Source organism: Eucyclogobius newberryi, unplaced genomic scaffold (assembly GCF_026437365.1).
Source record: "Eucyclogobius newberryi isolate DKJ021-1_F unplaced genomic scaffold, fEucNew1.0.hap1 SCAF_13, whole genome shotgun sequence".
NCBI lineage: Eukaryota > Metazoa > Chordata > Actinopteri > Gobiiformes > Gobiidae > Eucyclogobius > Eucyclogobius newberryi.
Window position 1 is genome coordinate 4132568 of NW_027315757.1, and position 18850 is coordinate 4151417.

The window sequence follows — 18850 nt, forward strand, 5'->3', positions numbered from 1 at the left end:
CACCCCGATCCAGGGCGCAATATCTTGCTGGCATGACAGTGTTGATGGTGCCTCAGTGGGAAGTGACAGGAACATTTCACTTTTCTTGAAGGGGGCGCGGCGGCTTCACCCTCCTAGACGCCGCATGGCCCCGTCTTGGGATTTGTCCCTGGTGTTGGACGCACTACAAAACCCTCCATTTGAACTGTTGGATCAGGTAGATCTCAAATGGATTTCGTTTAAGACCGCCTTTCTGCTGGCTATGGCTTCAGGTAAGCGGATCGGTGAACTTGCAGGTGTACATATGAGCCACGACACCTGTTCGGAGGTCAGATTGCCTCTTTGTGTGCTATGATGGCCCGAGAAAAGGTCAAGCGCTTTCTAAACGGCGCCTTGCCCGATTGGTGGTCGAGGCCATTGAGCAGGCTTATGTTTCTCAGAAGCGCCAGCCTCCAGATGGTGTGAAATGCCACTCGACAAGAAGCCTGCCACCTCCTGGGGGCCATGAGCGGAGGGCCCCTGGATGCAATTTGCGCAGCAGCCTCCTGGACTTCACCATCTTCTTTTGCCCGATTCTATAGAATACAATGTGGCAGTCTCCAATCCACTAGAGGGGATCCTGAGACTGCACCCTTCCTCGTCGTAAGGTAGGCGTGTTTTATCTTTTGTATTGTCCTATGGGATCCCTCAGGACATTGTTGATATTTGTCATCTATTGCTCAAGGCACCGCCTCTGGCGGTCAGAGGGGATGAAATAGAACGAAAGTTACGAATGTAACTATGGTTCTATGAATCTTGGATGGCCGCCAGAGCGATCAGTCCCTCGGAATCCGCGTTGATCGCGAGAAGAAAAGGAACTGGGCTCTCGGTGTCACATGACTATACAGCTTCACGTGGGTCACAGAAAGGTCACAGGTGACTTTGTTGTCATTAGTTTCACAACCTGCGCATGCGCAAAAGATGATCATTCAGTGCTTAAGGCACCGCCTCTGGCGGTTATGCAGGATTCATAGAACCGTAGTTACATCCGTAACGTGTAATAAGCTTTCTGGTGAGTAGCTAACCTAAGCACGTCCCTGTGGTGGCTCAAGGGCGGTACCATGGCCAACCCAAGCGTAAGACAAGCTTAACATTTTCCTTTTTTGGGATTGAATCACTTTTTAAACAATAACTATTAGAAATATGTATGTCCATTTCCTTTTTTTGTGCTATAATTGGATACAGTATAATAAGTAAAATTAATTAATTATTCAACCCCAGTTTACTACATCAGATTTCAGGCCACTCCCTAGAAATGCCCCTGCTTGTTCCAGTTCAGTATTTGAATAAAAGAGAATTTTACATGTGCTTGTCAAATACTTAGATATAGATTTCTGGCAAGTGATGGTTGTTTAGCTAAATGCACTTACTCTGTCTGTGTCTGTGGTTGGCCCTGCCCTCAGAGCTCAGCGGCGGGTCTGTGCAGAGCTACTGTCCCACAGAGAAGGAGGTGCTGCATACTTTCAACAGATGGGTGAGCTCAGCTGCATGTCAGCTGCATGTCTGTGATGAGTAAGTGTGTCCCTCTGGCTGGTGCTGACTGCCCTGTGTGCTGCTCCGTAGCTGGGGCAGGAGCTGGCTCGTCTGGTCCCGTCCTGTGGGGTGGACGTGGTGGAGCTGGAGGACGAGGGCTTCTGTGTCCGCTTCAGCCCCCTTCTCACAGCGGCAGGTAAAGATACGTGGTCCATGTTTGCACAACATTGAATCACTTTGAGCAGGAGTGCCCAAGATCTACCTATAGATCTAAATTATTGTATAATTTAGAATTATTTTTATTGTCAGTATCAAACAGGTTTTTATTTTTGTTTATTCATAATTAGGCTATAGCAGCTTCTCAACTATTTCTGATAAGCCCCTCCCCTAGGAAGAAGAAAACACTTTGCGCCCGCTACTCTTCGCCTATGGAGAATGAATACGGTGAGCGTATAAACTCCGCCCCCCAGATATGTTAGCAAAGCAAAGTGTGTTTTATTGATGTGTAATTTATTTGGCTTCATGCTGTCCACTGCCAACATTTAAAACAAAAAAAAAAACATTTAACTTCCCCACTCTTTAATACAGCGGGACACGAGTCATGCGTCTTGTTTGAGCAAACCTGCGTTCAGAGTGAGAAGTACTGGACTGCTGACATGCGCCCGCTTTTTAAAGATGTGGAAGGAGCCCACTACTCTTACAATGAAAATGTGAAAGGAGAGGATGAGGGGCAATGCTGCATGTGACACTGTGTTGGGGGAGGGTACATTTAGAGGATGAAATAGTGACTGAGAAATGGACAGTTTTTGTTGTTTTTTTGTACTGTTGTGTTCTTATTTGCTTATTTAAAATACCACAATAATGATAACTATTTGAACTATTAACACATATAATATTGACGTTCTCCAGTGCTGTGTGCTAGGCCCGCTGCTGTTCACACTGCATACATGACTTCCTGAATGTGTCTTCAAATGCAGATGTCTTTTATGTTCTTTAGTTCTGGGGACGCAGCCAGAGGATGTGCAGCGGCTGGTGGACACACTGACTGAGCTGATCCCTCTTCTGAGCTCCACTGTGGCCCTCAGGCAGGACTTCCGAGAGCAGGCGCTGAGACTGCGGCACACGCTCACATACCTGGAGGAGAGGGACTGGGCGGGGCTGGGGGCCGTCCGGTAAGAAACACCTTTCACTGTCATTCTCACGTTTTGTTTTTTTCAATAGAGACATACAAGAAAATACTCCAGGTGAACTCCTCGTCGAGGCCTTTGGGAGTTCAAGTTTGTAGAGTATGGTATGGATAAATGGTATGGAAAATGAGTGGGAGTTCAGTGAGAGACTGCTCAGTAGCGCCACCTCTAAAATCGATTTACACTGCAGCAATGGGAGCGCTGACCAGAAAAATTTGAAAGTAAATGAAACTTTGCACGAAATGGCTCATGTCAGTAGTAGAATATTATATTATGACCCCACCCTAAACCCTACAGGAAGTCGGCCATATGGGATCAAACACATCATCTTTTGACTTCTCTGAAAAACATGTGCAAAACCCACGTGCTATGAAAGATCATTAATTTGATTTTAAATAGAACATTGAGCTTTGCCATTGTGATTACAAAATGGCAATTGTTTGAAATGTTTTAAAATTCTAGCTTTTACAAACATTGCCGGATTTGAACGGACCCGTTAAAGAGCACCTGCTGAAGTGTGAGCTGGATGTAATGATTTGCTACTTAAAGGTGGTATGTACGATTTTTTCAGCAAATTTTGTATCATATTTCCTCGTGGCGTGGATAAATCATTTGTCCTGCCACGTATCAATCATAAAACGCACCTACCGCTCGCCTGCAGCCGCGTCAGGCTCGTCCCCACGTTTCCGCGTGCCTAAGCGCATGGATCTATCATAATATAGTTCCCTCTGTGTACGGGGCAAAATGAAGACGGAGAAAGACAGTTCGAGCTGACGCAGAAGTGGACAGAAATCTACAGGAGACGAGCGATGCGATGCGCTCCGTTGCGCTAATAAACAAACACACGTGTGTGTTGTATCAGTCCAGACGGGGGAGTGCGCATGCGCACTTCCGCCTGCATTCTCAAATCGTCGAAAAATTGTCCATACCGCCTTTAAGGTTCTATCTTTAAATGGCTTTCTGGCTCAAAAATTGGCACCTCTAAATTGGCCCTAGTGAATGAATGTGAGAGTGAATGGCTGTCTGTAATGTCTATGTCAATGTGTCAGCCCTGCAACGAGTTGGCCACTGTCCAGGGTGTACCCCGCCTAAGGCCCAAAGTCACTGGGTTAGGCTCCAGTCACCCGCGACCCCGAAAGGGAACAAGCGGTAGAAAATGAATGAATAATCCAGGCAATTAATCTGTTTGACATGGACTTGTGACTTGTATTTAGGTGTTTATCGGACGGTCGCCAAACTAAGGCAGCGCCCAAAAGCGCCCAGCGCCCTCTGCAAAGATTGTACGAAAGCGATTATCTCCTTCCAGACACCTGTCAAGTCAAACATGCAAAGTCAGGATTGGTGGGCAGTGGACAGCCTTCCAACTGAAGAGCGGTCACAAGTGTGCATGGAATGAAATCAAATCTATTCAGCCCCAAGTGCAGATGTATTTGTAAAAGCTGCTTGTGTTCGTGTGCTGTCGGTATCAGGAGGAAGCGCGCTGTTAACATGCTAATGTTTGTTAACATGCTAATGTTTGTTAACTTGCTAATGTTTGTTAGCGTTACTGTGACCGTAAACTCTGCTCTGGCCTCTGAAAGTTGTGAAAAGAGCTTACACTGCATTCCAAATGATTATGCAAACCCAATTTTCTCTGATTTAGCCAAATAATCAATATAAATGACAGTCATCATACTTTTCAAGTCCTCAACTTTTAGAGTACAACTAGAATATTATTGCACCTCCCAATGAGAACTGATTTTTTTTTTAATGCAGTGGTGCTCCAGTTTCCTCCATCAACTCAAAATATGTACGATAGGTACAGGTAGGCATCAAAGGATGATGTGTACCTTGTAACAAAGTGTACCTTAACCTTAACTTGTGTACCTTATCCTTACGGGGACAATAACATATACCTTAAAGGTTGAATAGAGAGCAACTGTTAGTCCTTTTCTTTTCAAATGCGCATGCGCACACTCACCCCCCACCCTCCTGTTCTTTCCGAGAGGCCGCCTCCCATCAAATCTTGTGCATGAGCTCCACTGCTTCGTGCGCCTTTGTTTATTAGTGCGACCGGATCGCCTCGAACACAGTCTTTCTCTGTCTTCCCTCAGCCCTTTATGTACTTGGGGGTCCGAAGCCCCCCAAGGGGAACGCAGCCAGGGGAACGTGCTGTTATCCTGGGAACGAGCCAGAACGAGGCTGCAGGTGTGCACTAGCACGCAGGGAATGATTGACATGTGGAGAACTACTCAGCTGTCCACACCACGAGGAAATGAGACTCAGATTGGTCGCAAAAATCCTCTATTCAACCTTTGACCTTACGTCTGTTTTTCCAGTTTAAGAATGTAGAACAGAATTGTTTAGGCCTGTTTGGTTCTAAACATGTGCAGGTATGAGCCTGAGCCTGAGGGACTGGACGAAGAGCACAGGAGCCATAAGGGGCAGCACATCAACCGCGAGCTGCTCAAGAGACTGCAGGAGCTGGACCCTGACATTAGCTTTTGCTCAGGTCAGTGCCTCAGCAGGGATCTGTTCTCCTGTCCTGCCCTCACACTCTCCTGTCCTGTCCTCACACTCTCCTGTCCTGTCCTCACACTCTGTTCTCCTGTCCTGCCCTCACACTCTGTTCTCCTGTCCTGCCCTCACACTCTCCTGTCCTGCCCTCACACTCTCCTGTCCTGTCCTCACACTCTGTTCTCCTGTCCTGCCCTCACACTCTGTTCTCCTGTCCTGCCCTCACACTCTGTTCTCCTGTCCTGCCCTCACACTCTGTTCTCCTGTCCTGCCCTCACACTCTGTTCTCCTGTCCTGCCCTCACACTCTGTTCTCCTGTCCTGTCTTCAGGTCCTGAGGAGTCCGACACAGCTTGTGTGTATGTTGGAATGGTCTCTGATGATGTGGATGTCGTCCAGCTGCTGGACACCATCGCTGCAATGGGGCGGGACATAGACGACAGTGGACGGGTACACGTGTGTCCTGTTGTATGGCGCTCTTGTGATTGTACACATTGTGAGTGTCCTGCTCTTGTGTGCAGCTACTGGAGAACATGAGTGAGGTGGTGAGGCGGGGCATCCAGGAGGCAGAGCAGCAGCTGCAGAAGTCCAGTGAGGAGAAGCTCATGGAGGAGGTGCGTGCTCCCTCTTCACATACAGGATTTGTAAAATAACATTGGATTCATTTTGGTCATCACACAGTTTGAAAGTTTTCATATGTATCCATGGGTTACAGAGTGATGAAAGATGAACACTATTGCCATGGGTTAGGATTAGAGTCTCTTTCTTTTGATAGCGCTCAAAATGGCGGCTGTAGACGGGAAGTTGAAAGGCATGAATTGGTCCGGACGGCTTGGGGGAGAAAATGTGAACGTGAACCAGGCCGATGACTTCTGTCAAATAGACGGTCCCTTTCTAAAATTTGATGATGTCATAATATCAGATGATGGGCAAGGGCCAATTTAACTCTTATGGGCAATTTAAAGAAAGAAATATCCAAAATAGAAATCCTCAAATGTTGAACCCAGTCATTTTTGTTTGTTTGGATCAAATCCACAAACTGGTCATATTAATCTCTTGTCCCATCGTTGTAGTGGGTTGTGTCATTGTGAAAACACCATTTCTACATTCTTTTGCTCTCAGGTCGTGTCACCAGTTGTGTTTTATGTGTCTTTAAGATGAAAAACACAATGTCATGTTTGTGACAAAGATGGAGACAGATGGAGAAAACATTGATCTGTTTTTTTATTTTTTTAAATGTAAACACACAGAACACAAGTCAAAGAACACGACACAGAGAGCAGGCTATGCAGACTATGCATGAGATTTGCATAGCCTCCTTGATAAGTTGACAGCTCTGGCAAACGTGTCAGACAGTTGTTTTTTCCACTTCCTACAGATGACTCAACCATTTGTCATCTGCTAGTGTCCAGGAAGAGCCAGGAACCCCCAGCACGTTACTCTCAATATTTTTTCCATTGATCTCATATTCTAGGTCTGGGCAATGCTCTAGGTTTAGCTGAAATAAAGTTATTTTTCAGATAAGATAAACCAAGGGTTTGTACCTGATACAAGTCATGAGATGGTTTTATTCCACTCATCAAACAGCCGGTTGGAGATGGAAATTGGAAGAGTCTGGAACAGATGGAGAAATCTGGGCAAAATATTCATTTTTTTTAGTTTCAGTCCTCTGATATAGACTTGGATATGGGATCAGAGTCCGTTTTTGAAGTTTTTTCTTTATAGGTGTAAAGAGAGGGGTATAATTTTTGGTGGTATGGACGATTTTTTTCAGCAAATTTTGTATCATATTTCCTCGTGGCGTGGATAAATCATTTGTCCTGCCACGTATCAATCATAAAACGCACCTATCGCTCACCTGCAGCCGCGTGCGGTTCGTACCCACATTTCCGCGTGCCTAAGCGCATGGATCTATCATAATATAGTTCCCTCAGTGTACGGGACAAAATGAAGACGAAGAAAGACAGTTCGAGCTGACGCAGAAGTGGACAGAAATCTACAGGAGACGAGCGATGCGATGCGCTCCGTTGCGCTAATAAACAAACGCACGTGTGTGTTGTATCAGTCCGCACGGGGGAGTGCGCATGCGCACTTCCGCCTGCGTTCTCAAATCGTCGAAAAATCGTCCATTGCGCCTTTAAACGCTTGATTCTTTTGAATGCAGTGTGAAGATGGGACTAATAGATCAGATCAGATACAGAAGTACTAGACTAGTCAGAATACTATAGAAAGTGGTTGTCAGTCCAGACATGATCTTTATCGATGTACCAGAATACTTTCATAATTAAATGTTTCTAACTATTGTAACTGATAATGGTGGTGGTCTGCAGGGGGTGCTGCGGCAGCTTCCCATCGTTGGCTCTGTGCTGAACTGGTTCTCCCCAGTCCAGAGCGCCATAAAGGGCCAGAGCTTTAACTTGGCGGCAGGTAGGCTCCAGAGCAGAGAGGTAAGGGACTGACATGTGGGCCTGACCCTAACATGAGCTGCTGTTCCAGGCTCGCTGGACTCTACTGAGACCACCTACTCCACCAGGGCTCAGAGCGGCCGGACCCCTGCCAAGGACACGCCCACCTCCTCTGCCACGAGACAGCCTGGTGTGTAGCGCAGTACTATCTGATGTCTAGTACTGCTGATTGTGAAGGCTCTTGTATACTGCTGCCCCAGTGTTATTTGGTTGATAATTTACATTGGACATGTGTTCTAGGGCAGAAGATATTTCGGCGTTCTGGGGAAAACACAGACTCCTTCAGTGAAACCAGCTCTGCGGGACAGCCTGAGGAGCTGAGACTGAACAGCAACACTCCACCTGTGGTCAGTGAGTCTGCCCTCACTGAGTCTGCCCTCACTGACCACCCCCACCAGGACGAAGGTTCCTCTGTCCAGGGGGAGAGCGCTGCTGACCAGGGGGAGAGCGCTGCTGACCAGGGGGAGAGCGCTGCTGACCAGGGGGAGAGCGCTGCTGTCCAGGGGGAGAGCGCTGCTGTCCAGGGGGAGAGCGCTGCTGACCAGGGGGAGAGCGCTGCTGACCAGGGGGAGAGCGCTGCTGTCCAGGGGGAGGCTGCGCTGACCACTGCAGACCAGCAGATGGAGCAGAGAGCTAGATAGGAGCATTTAGGTGTGTCCTAACATATCAGCAGAACCAAAGTCCAGGAGACCTCCAGCCAGCCTGTCTAACTGTTATTGTGGGCTTTACATCAGCTTTGTGAGGGAGGGGGAAGGTGAGTGTGGCGGGTGACACCACAGAGCTCCAGCAGCAGCAGTGAGGCTACAGAGGAAATGCTTTTTGTACTCCCGTTCTTGCCAAGCCAAGGCCAGTGTAATGCTTTCAATGCTCTGCTTCAATAGTTTGAATGCTAGAAACATGCCAAATGCAAATCTATGTATTTTGTCCCAACTTTATTCACATTTCCACTGGTAAATTATAAAGTATAACTACATTAACTTTAAAACCTCTTGAGGAGGATGGACTTTTGAATATTTTAGTGGGAACGTTTTCCTGTCAAAATTATAATTATTCTAATACATCTAAACATCCATTTTCACTAATGAGTTACTCATTTAAGATTAAGATTCAAGAGATACAGTAGTTTTATTTTTTTTTCCTGATTGACCCTGATAACCCTACTTCATGGTTGAGCATGTGCAGCAAATGTGGAGGTCATTCCATAACTGTTACCAAGCAACAGTCCCATAAACAAGGGTTTAGTTAATTTACACAATAGTTATTAACCGATAAATAAAAAGGGATGACAGCAATTTTCTTAAATTAATCTTTAAATGTCCAAAAGAAGATGTATCCCTTGTGTTCATTTTTTTCTTTTTAAACATTTTGGATGGAATTTAGTGTTTCAATGACAGAGCGAGGGATTCACTTTTAGAACGCCGTCTTCAACTTTGTTTCGTTACTATTCTTCACAAACTGCCACTTTACTGTTGGAAAAACTTTGATAAATACTGAAATGAAAACATGTCATATGCACTTTCAAATGAAATAATGCAATACATAAATGTTTACCAGCAGATATTTTAAAAGAGCATTTCACTTGGACATGTGGATGAATGACCCTCGCTGTGTGTCCTCTTATCATAAACCTGCACTTATATTCAGTATGTCTTGGAATAGAAGTGCTTGGATCGCCCTCCTTTAAAGTCCCCTGAATGTATGTCAATCTAAACCTAAAAACACTCTTAAACCCTCTGCTGCTGCCCGAGCTCCAGCTGGTCCTGACTCTCCACACTCCCCTTCTCCAGTGCCACAACAACGCTCAGGTTTTACATAATTGAAGCTGATGATACACATTTTTGCACTACTTTCTTTGTCAAACCTTGAGACTTAAAACACAGGCTTTTACTAACATGTTTTTGTTGAAGCGATCACCCATCTGATCAGTTATGGGGTCAATTATAACGAATCAATCAAAAAAGAAATGATTTTCAAGAATCTGTTTTACGAGTTTGCTTCTATTTGCCCTGTTGACATTTGAAACAAGTTCTCGACTGGTGCGGATTGTAAAACGCCCTTTTCGTTTGGTGTGAAGGTGGCTAAAGAGGAATGAATATGTAAAACGTAACTGGCCACATCATAACAACTGCATCTTATGTTATGGGCTGTTCATCTAAGTTGCTGACAAAAACTATTTCATCAAAAATCCTTTTTAAAGGAATAATTTTCTATATCCTTTTTCAGTAAAAAGACAAAAAGAAAAAATAAATTGTACAAAGGACAAATAATGATCCTTGTAGGTTACTAATCTATTAAATTTACTCAAACTAGTATTGAAATGACATAGAAGCCAAAAATAAAACATTGAAAATGAACTGAAAAGCATAAATAGGAGTGAATTTGATCTTTTCTACTCTAGTTTTAGAATTTGACATTTGTTTGTTTTTTAGAGGAAAAACCCCATGAGATTCAACGACTGGAAACTTGAAATGATCAAAACTAGTAAAAGCCAATATTATTATGGCAATATTGAATTAACTACTATTGTTTCTGTTGAAAATGACATTTTATTGTACAACAAAAAGTCAAGAATTGTCCTTGGTATCATCGGGTGTGAACCTTCGTGTTCTCATTTTTAAGCCCAGTCATACCCCGGACCACCAGTTGAGAACCTCTGTATTTAGCCATCAGCAAAATGTCTGTGGAAGGGCTGAGCTCTGGGTCTATGCAATAATCTACACCACATCACATACTGTACACACTAACGCCGTCCAGCCAGTGTAGCCAAAGCATTTGTCTCATCCTTTTTGCCGCTTAAATGCTATATTGCACATCATTGTTTTTGAATTGCTTGAAAAATATGAATATCAAACCTGTTCACGTGAAAGCAGTTGGTAATGGAACAGGAGATAAACTGCACTCCAGGGAGCCGGCACCAAGAGCGCTAAAAACCTGCACTTCCATCTTCTTGTCAGCGCAAATGAACTGAGGGCCAAAACATAATGTCACCTACTGAGTAATACTAGCCCCTACCCTTGCCCTGTGGGCCCCTACCCTTGCCCTGTGGGCCCCTACCCTTGCCCTGTGGGCCCCTAACCTCCATCCCAACAGTTTGACTGCTATGTCCATGTCAAATGCATAAACACATAAAAGGGAAAGTTGAGATGGACATGATGCGACCAGAGAACCTTATATGTCCCACGAGGATGAAATTCCAGACAAACTATAGGAAATGCAGTGGGGGAAGAAGTGCTCTGTTTAGTTAGTTGAGTAATTTACAATCGTAAATTAGTCGTTCTGTATATTTTCAAAAAGTAGCACATATAAAAAATCTAAGTTCTGAAGTAAAAAAAAACATTTTAGAGTAAAACTGTTGGATTATTTCACATTGTTTTTGAGAACAAGTAAAATGTCATGATCTTGATGAAAATATTAGATTATTTCTTTTTTTTTGGTCGGCAGAGCGTCTCAATCTACAGAAAAGTAATTTCTTGTAGAGTAGAAAGTACAGTTACCTGCTCTTAAATTTACAGAGATAAACCTAAGCACTTTTACTCATGTACTTTGTTACTGTCCACCACTGAAGAAATGTGAAATGAGTGTGTACAGAATAATAAAATTGAGTAAATTTTTTGTGAATTATTTTTACTTGTAATTCAATAAATTTAAGAGCAGGTAACTCTTTTAGGTAGTGGAGTAGAAAGCACAAAATACCTTTCATGTTTGAGTGATTATATTCTCTAAGTACATTTTTAAATGTGTACTTAACTTTACAAAAGCAAATTGTTCATGTGCTACTTTTACATTAGTATAGGTACAGGAGAAAAAGAATAGAGTATTTCTTCACTAAGGGCCCATGTGATTATCAGCACTTTGGTTTGTTCAATGAAGAATCGATGTAATTGTGAAATGACACAATGCTTCAGACGTCCGGTGCCTCAAGCTTATTGATACAATTATAGCTAATAAGTAGAAAACAAGTCAAAAACACTGTAAAGAATGTTCATCTGGTTTGATTTGGGTGTGTACATTACTTGTATTATACTAATTTAATATGATGTAAACACATTTTTAATGCAAAGTAAAATTGTTATTTGAACTATTTAATGGCTAAGGACGTATTATTGAATAATCTACTTTTTTTTACATAAAATTGTCTGATTGTGATGATTGTATTTAGATGATTTCCTGTTTAACAATACAAGAATATACCTAACAAACTTTTGTGCTCTGGTGATTTTGGTCATACCAAGGAAAAGTCTGTTCAGGTGCAGTCTTTACATAGACAAACTTTTTCCATTTTTAATGAGCTTGAAGTGTAGAGTTGTCAAAACATGCGCAAAACACAAGAGAAAAAACATGGAATTGTACAATTTAGAAAAAAAGTGTAACATTCTTTGATAAGCATAATGTCATAGATGTCCGGGGTGAAAACATCTGACTTGTTCACGAAACGTGAGTCGAAAGTGCGGTTCCGGGAAAGGTCAGGACGTGTTGACGTAAGAGGGCGCCGCTGGGAGCTGTAGTTTTCCTGCTCTTCTGACAAGGCGCTCACGCTACGCTCGGCTTGTGAGGGGACTCCACTTCCCAGCGGCCCCTGCGCGAGCCTGCCTCGCTGCATTAGCTCACGCGGACTGGCTCGGTCTCTGAGTGCTGAGTCGAGCATCTGTGCGGAGTCTGGTCTCAAACACGGACCGGTGCTTGATCCGCTGTGAGAGCCGGGAGCCCGCATTCATCCCCGGGCACACACCTCCGGCCTGTGCCGGGCTGCGGCTGGACACTTTGGGGTACAGGGAAGTGCGTAGTTCACGTGTGACTTGTAAAAAGCCCAAAGCCATGATGGACCCGAGAGACTCTGCCCCTGACTCCTGGGAACAAGAGGACGAGATGGACGGCCAGCTGGAACACGCTCTCGCCGCTCTCAACGTCAATGCCAAGCCGTTTGTGCCCAACGTGAACGCGGCGGAGTTCGTGCCGTCATTCGCCGCTAAAGCGCCCTCGGAAAGCCTCGATGTGGAGGGTGAGCACACAGTCACGTTGGGGCTAGCTTAGCTTTCAGAGCTGGGTGCTAACGTAGCCGCCTTCAGAGCCACGTTTCCGGCTCTGGCGCCTCAGTATCTTCGGGCTTGTTACGCCGCTACAACAGTAGGGCAGGTGCTCATGCCTGTGGGGGGTTTTGTGGTCCGCTGTGTGCGGACAGTGTCAGAATGTTACCGGGGCTAAGTTGTCTTTCACCGGCGTTAGCCTTGAACACGTCTGTACTCATTGGATCGGCCTGAGGGACGCCTCGCTCTGATTGGTCGTTGTAAAGTGCTGACACTTTACCCGGCTTTGGCCCCACGGTCTGTCCCCACCGGACCTGGGCAGGGGCCGAGGGCAGGGTGACCCGGGCCACTGGACCTTCAGACACAGGTCCTAGAGCAGCATGATGACCGCACAGTCCCTGACGTGTCTTTAGTTTGACACTTTAGGCCGCGCTTGTTTGAAAAGTGTCGCTTTCTCTTGGAAAGGCGAGGACCAGACTCATTTGTGTAACACACTGCACTCAGAAGGACACAACATGAGCACACAAAATGTAAATGGGAGTATGTATAAAGATCAGTCTTGACACCCAAAACCTTATCTCCAAAAAAAAAAAAAAAGCGTAACAATGATCAAATTCTCCTGAAGATCACTTCCATTACCTGGAGGTTGTGCTGGACAATAATGTGGTGATGCAAATGTGTTCATCTTATTCCTGTGGCATGTTTTTTTGTAAAATTGCCATATTGTGATTCTCAAATGTTCTCTTCAGCTCTGGGCTCACACCACCTGGTCACATGGAACCAACTCCAGTGAAGTGGAAACTTTCACAAGATTGCAAAGTGTAACATGAATCATGATCAAATTGTGATTTGGCTCCAAGAAAATTATGATTTATGATTTTATTATATTTTTAGCATTTGACATTGTGTCTGCAAGGGTTCCTTAGATTAGTATCAGATCTGATACTTTTTGCTCAGTTTACTATAGATGCACTGTTGAATGTGAGCCTGGAAAAGCCTAACTACTACTTATCTTTTCTTTTAAGACTCATTTTCATCCCTTTCGATTTTGAAGGTTTGCTGCCGCAGTGTCCTGAAAGTATTCACATTTTGCCAGTGAAATGTAGCTACTTAAACATAGGAAGGTCAAATCGACAAAAAACAAATCCTTTATTTACTTAAAGGCGTTATGGACGATTTGAGAACTCAAGCGGAAGTGCGCATGCCACTCCCCTGTGGTCATGCCACTCCCTGTGCTCAAGCCACTCCCCCGTGCTCAAGCCACTCCCCCGTGCTCAAGCCACTCCCCCGTGCTCAAGCCACTCCCCCGTGCTCAAGCCACTCCCCCGTGCGCATGCCACTCCCCCGTGTGGACTGATACAACACACACGTGCGTTTGTTTATTAGCACGACGGATCACATCTCTCGTCTCCGTAGATTTCCGTCTCTTCTGCGTCAGCTCGAACCGTCTTTCTCCGTCTTAATTTTGTCCCGTACACTGAGGGAACTATATTATGATAGATCCATGCGCTTAGACACGCGGAAATGTGGGATGAGCCGCACAAGGCTGCAGGTGAGCGATAGGTGCGTTTTATGATTGACACGTGGCAGGACAAATCGGCCGTCCACGCCACGAGGAAATAAGACTCAGATTTGTGCCAAAAAATCGTCCATTCAACCTTTTAAGCATTTCAAGTTGTCTGCTGCCATAACTGTTTCCTTCTTCTTTGGTGTTTTATGGCGGTTGGTATTCAAGTGTTACATTACCACCACCTACTGTAGTTGTACGTCTTAGACTTTAGACTTCATTCTTCAGAAGCACACGAGTTCAAAGCACATCAGCTCCAAACACATGAGGCCCTTGTCCTGGTCCCTGCCGACATAAGGCCCTTGTCCTGGTCCCTGCCGACATGAGGCCCTTGTCCTGGTCCCTGCCGACATGAGGCCCTTGTCCTGGTCCCTGCCGACATGAGGCCCTTGTCCTGGTCCCTGCTGACATGAGGCCCTTGTCCTGGTCCCTGCCGACATGAGGCCCTTGTCCTGGTCCCTGCCGACATGAGGCCCTTGTCCTGGTCCCTGCCGACATGAGGCCCTTGTCCTGGTCCCTGCCGACATGAGGCCCTTGTCCTGGTCCCTGCCGACATGAGGCCCTTGTCCTGGTCCCTGCCGACATGAGGCCCTTGTCCTGGTCCCTGCCGACATGAGGCCCTTGTCCTGGTCCCTGCCGACATGAGGCCCTTGTCCTGGTCCCTGCCGACATGAGGCCCTTGTCCTGGTCCCTGCCGACATGAGGCCCTTGTCCTGGTCCCTGCCGACATGAGGCCCTTGTCCTGGTCCCTGCCGACATGAGGCCCTTGTCCTGGTCCCTGCCGACATGAGGCCCTTGTCCTGGTCCCTGCCGACATGAGGCCCTTGTCCTGGTCCCTGCCGACATGAGGCCCTTGTCCTGGTCCCTGCCGACATGAGGCCCTTGTCCTGGTCCCTGCCGACATGAGGCCCTTGTCCTGGTCCCTGCCGACATGAGGCCCTTGTCCTGGTCCCTGCCGACATGAGGCCCTTGTCCTGGTCCCTGCCGACATGAGGCCCTTGTCCTGGTCCCTGCTGACATGAGGCCCTTGTCCTGGTCCCTGCCGACATGAGGCCCTTGTCCTGGTCCCTGCCGACATGAGGCCCTTGTCCTGGTCCCTGCTGACATGAGGCCCTTGTCCTGGTCCCTGCCGACATGAGGCCCTTGTCCTGGTCCCTGCCGACATGAGGCCCTTGTCCTGGTCCCTGCCGACATGAGGCCCTTGTCCTGGTCCCTGCTGACATGAGGCCCTTGTCCTGGTCCCTGCCGACATGAGGCCCTTGTCCTGGTCCCTGCTGACATGAGGCCCTTGTCCTGGTCCCTGCCGCCATTAAAAGTCTTAATGGTAATGTAACACTTGGATACCAACCGCCATAAACTTGTTCTTGAAGGTCTTGTCGACGTGGTGATATAAATGCGTGATCCTTGTCTCCTCTGGACGCTCCTGGTGCATGCTGGGTAGGATGTCCTTCTGTATGAACCTAACCTGAGCCATGTGTTTGCAGTGTCGGTGGAAGCCCTCTCCAGCATGGATGTGTCTGCCAGTGAGTATCAAACCCATGTCCACTGTGCCACACGTACAATCTCTGCTTTTAAAGTTAGCTTTCATTTGTGTGTGTGCCCTTTTTCAAATGTGGCACCTTTTTTTTCTTTATTTAATCGCACATATTACTCTGAGCAAATACCTTTGTAAGTACAATTTGGTCCAGAATCCCCACACCACTGCTCCAAGTGTTGGACTTTACATTCTGTCACTGGGTCAGTTATTATCAACGGCCATATTTAAATCCTTTTTTCCCCCATCAAAAACTTAAATCCAGTAGAGCTCCTCTGGGTTTTTAAAGTGCATTCCACTGCTCTGGCCCCTGGTTTGATTGAAGGTGCTGAACTTGATTTTTGTTTTTATTTTTTTATAAAGTGCATTAAGCTAAACAAAACTCATTCAGATCAACACACTCTGCTACTGCTAACAGACACGTTAGCATATTCACAACAACTCTGACGAGCTCACTTATAAACACGTCAAATACAACACAATACACTCTTTCAGTTCATTCTTCATCTTCAGTGTCTGAGTTTAACAGTTGTGCTGATGCTGTACATCCCTCATCCCAGGATGCATCTGGAGTCACGCTGCAGTTCAGTGATGATTCCGGCCTTCGTGAAAGCTCTTACCACAGTTAGGACTGATACTTTTAAGCCCAGAGTTTAAAGTCTGCGTCGTAAGCGTGTTTCCTGCGAAAATATAATAGATCCATGGTCTCTTGGCAGGAGCCATCTTGGGGTCCTTAATTTAGGTGTGCGGGTGTTCCTGACGTATAATGTAGTTTATATTTTGACAGAGCGCTGTGTGTAGCGGTAGATTACTGTTCCCAGAATGCTTTGCGTACATGTTGTTGGGACTTCTGGTTCTGGAGTACTGTAAACGTGCTTCTAGACGTGCATCTGAGTCTCTCGTGTCCTCTGGGTCTTCTCTATACACCGTGTAACACACTAAATCGCTTTGAGGTCAGTAAGCACAACCAGAAATAATCCATATATTAAGCGCACCGGATTTTTTTTGAGGACGTTAAAGGCTTTTAAGTGCACCTTATTGTGCGCAAAATACGTTGACTTTTTCTTTGTGAGTGTCTCTATAAGAATATCAATCCAAAAGAAATGTGTTCAAACATGTCTTTAAGCTTGAATGATCAGATACACCTTCACTGCCATGAGTTTAGAAGTGCGTTTCACAAGGTCCAGTGCAGACATTAACACGCTAACACCGCACTTCCTGCTTTGTGGACAGCAAATCGGATGCAGACAGCACACAGCAGTCTGTTCTTCACCCCGAGAGCTGCTTTTACAAGATCTGTGCTGATGCAGAACCCATTTGACTTTATTACAATTTAAAAAATCTTGAGTGACGCCTGATGCGCTCGACTGAAGCTGCAGTGAACATAAAGTGTGTGTTCTCAGCTCCAGTGGAGAACGGCAACGCAGACATGAACACAGAACAGCCCTGGGACCAGAAGGAGGAGGAGGCCAGTGAGGAGGAACCGGGGGGCGACCTCTGTGAGGACCGGGGCCCGGACGAGGCCACATCAGAGGCCTCGGAGGGCATGGATGAGGAGGAGGAAGTGACCGAACCAAAACCACAGCCGCCGCCTCAGCCCGACGCCCCCAAGAAGGAGCACATCAACGTGGTGTTCATCGGGCACGTAGGTGAGTGCACCGCCTGCGCCTTTTCAGATGGGCCTGGGCCAGCAGCTGGGCCATCAGCTGGGCCCTGCACCTGTCAGATACAGTATATTGATCAGGCACTAGGAGAAGTATCGTCTATCGGCCTATCCGATATTCCCCCTGGGCAGGTTATACCTCGTTTCAAAAGCTTAGACTGAAGTATACAACCATTTTGTCCAAATTATGGACAGATTGATGCCACAATATTGTGTGTTTTTAAGTGTGGCGGTAGTTTATATGCTGTATTATATTCTCTACGGAGATCGTTTGGAATCAGGATTAAAATAAAGCTAATTTTTAAATTGTGGGCCGAGTGTTGTAAATGTGTCCATTTTGATGCTCAATTTCTTTCATTTACTTTAGTTGGCGTTTAGCACATGAAGAGCTACCACAACATTGTAAACATGGCCACTGTTCTCTCATTGGCTGCTGTAAAGTGATTATGGCTGTATCCGTGTTTACTGGACTCACATTAACATGTCAATTAGGTGTGAAAAGTGTGGGTCGCAAGGCATGAGGGGTCTTATTAAGATGACGAGTCGGCCTGTGTCACGGATGACCCCTTGCACTGAGCTCCAGTCTGGACCAGGCATCTGGTCTAATTTAATCTTGTGATTATTGGGAGAGGAACCGGTGCAATTATACGGTTGCTCACAATTACTTGCCTGACCAGCCATTCCAAACACGTTTTGGCAAACTACGTCTGGGGCTCGACCGCTGCGGTTCAATTTCTAGGGCGGAGAGCAGAGACAGAACCAATCACATAAACCCAGAAGTGACGCAAAAAACGCAACACGCTTAACCGGATATTACGTAGCCCATGTCAACAAGGCGTGTTCCGCGTTATCCGTCCCAAATGCAGAAAATGTCTCCTGAATCGCGATGACGCCCTTCGTATAACCGCTTCTAACACGCATTCATCACGTCGAGTAGAGCGGACTTTCCTGATTGTTCAAACCGAAGCGAGAGCAGAAGTAAACACTCGGTCACGAGCCGGGTCCGCCATCATGAATATTTTGGAACGGGGGTGAAGAGCTACTTCCGTATCTCAGTGTGACGCGGTAAAACCTCCGCCTGGGATTGGATAGGTAAATGGATTACCGACGACTTCATTGGCTTTGACTTGGTTTCCAGACCCTTACGCACTCGAACAGAATGTGGGCGGGGCTGGCGGGTCAGGCAACACAATTACTGTGACACCCTGGCCAAACATCAGTGAACATTCACATTGTCTCATGGATCACCAGCTTTATCAAATTATTTCTGAATCATCAAGTCAAAGAGTTAAGTTAATGTGGTATAAACGGACATAAAAAGCACAAGCAAAGATTGAACTGATATCACGATTATGTTTGACCTCTTATATTGAGACCCGAATTGTCACGATTACCGATAAACCACATAACGGTGGCCCATAGTC

General features: G+C 46.0%; 2 protein-coding genes across 2 annotated transcripts in view; both read left to right on the top strand.

Moving 5' to 3' along the window:
- The window catches only part of pdxdc1 (pyridoxal-dependent decarboxylase domain containing 1), a 29653-nt gene extending 21374 nt beyond the window's left edge, over positions 1 to 8279 (top strand). The window contains exons 14-22 of the mRNA XM_072442307.1: positions 1422 to 1492; positions 1582 to 1687; positions 2489 to 2663; positions 5051 to 5169; positions 5505 to 5623; positions 5695 to 5787; positions 7504 to 7600; positions 7670 to 7768; positions 7879 to 8279. Of these exons, the coding sequence (XP_072298408.1) occupies positions 1422 to 1492; positions 1582 to 1687; positions 2489 to 2663; positions 5051 to 5169; positions 5505 to 5623; positions 5695 to 5787; positions 7504 to 7600; positions 7670 to 7768; positions 7879 to 8279 (1280 nt within the window). The remainder of the gene's footprint in view (positions 1 to 1421; positions 1493 to 1581; positions 1688 to 2488; positions 2664 to 5050; positions 5170 to 5504; positions 5624 to 5694; positions 5788 to 7503; positions 7601 to 7669; positions 7769 to 7878) is intronic.
- Positions 8280 to 12233: 3954 nt separating this feature from the next.
- gspt1l (G1 to S phase transition 1, like) overlaps positions 12234 to 18850 on the top strand; it is a 33592-nt gene continuing 26975 nt past the window's right edge. Inside the window, exons 1-3 of the mRNA XM_072442351.1 lie at positions 12234 to 12637; positions 15714 to 15752; positions 17167 to 17412. Coding sequence (XP_072298452.1) covers positions 12454 to 12637; positions 15714 to 15752; positions 17167 to 17412 — 469 coding nt within the window. The 5' untranslated portion in view covers positions 12234 to 12453. The remainder of the gene's footprint in view (positions 12638 to 15713; positions 15753 to 17166; positions 17413 to 18850) is intronic.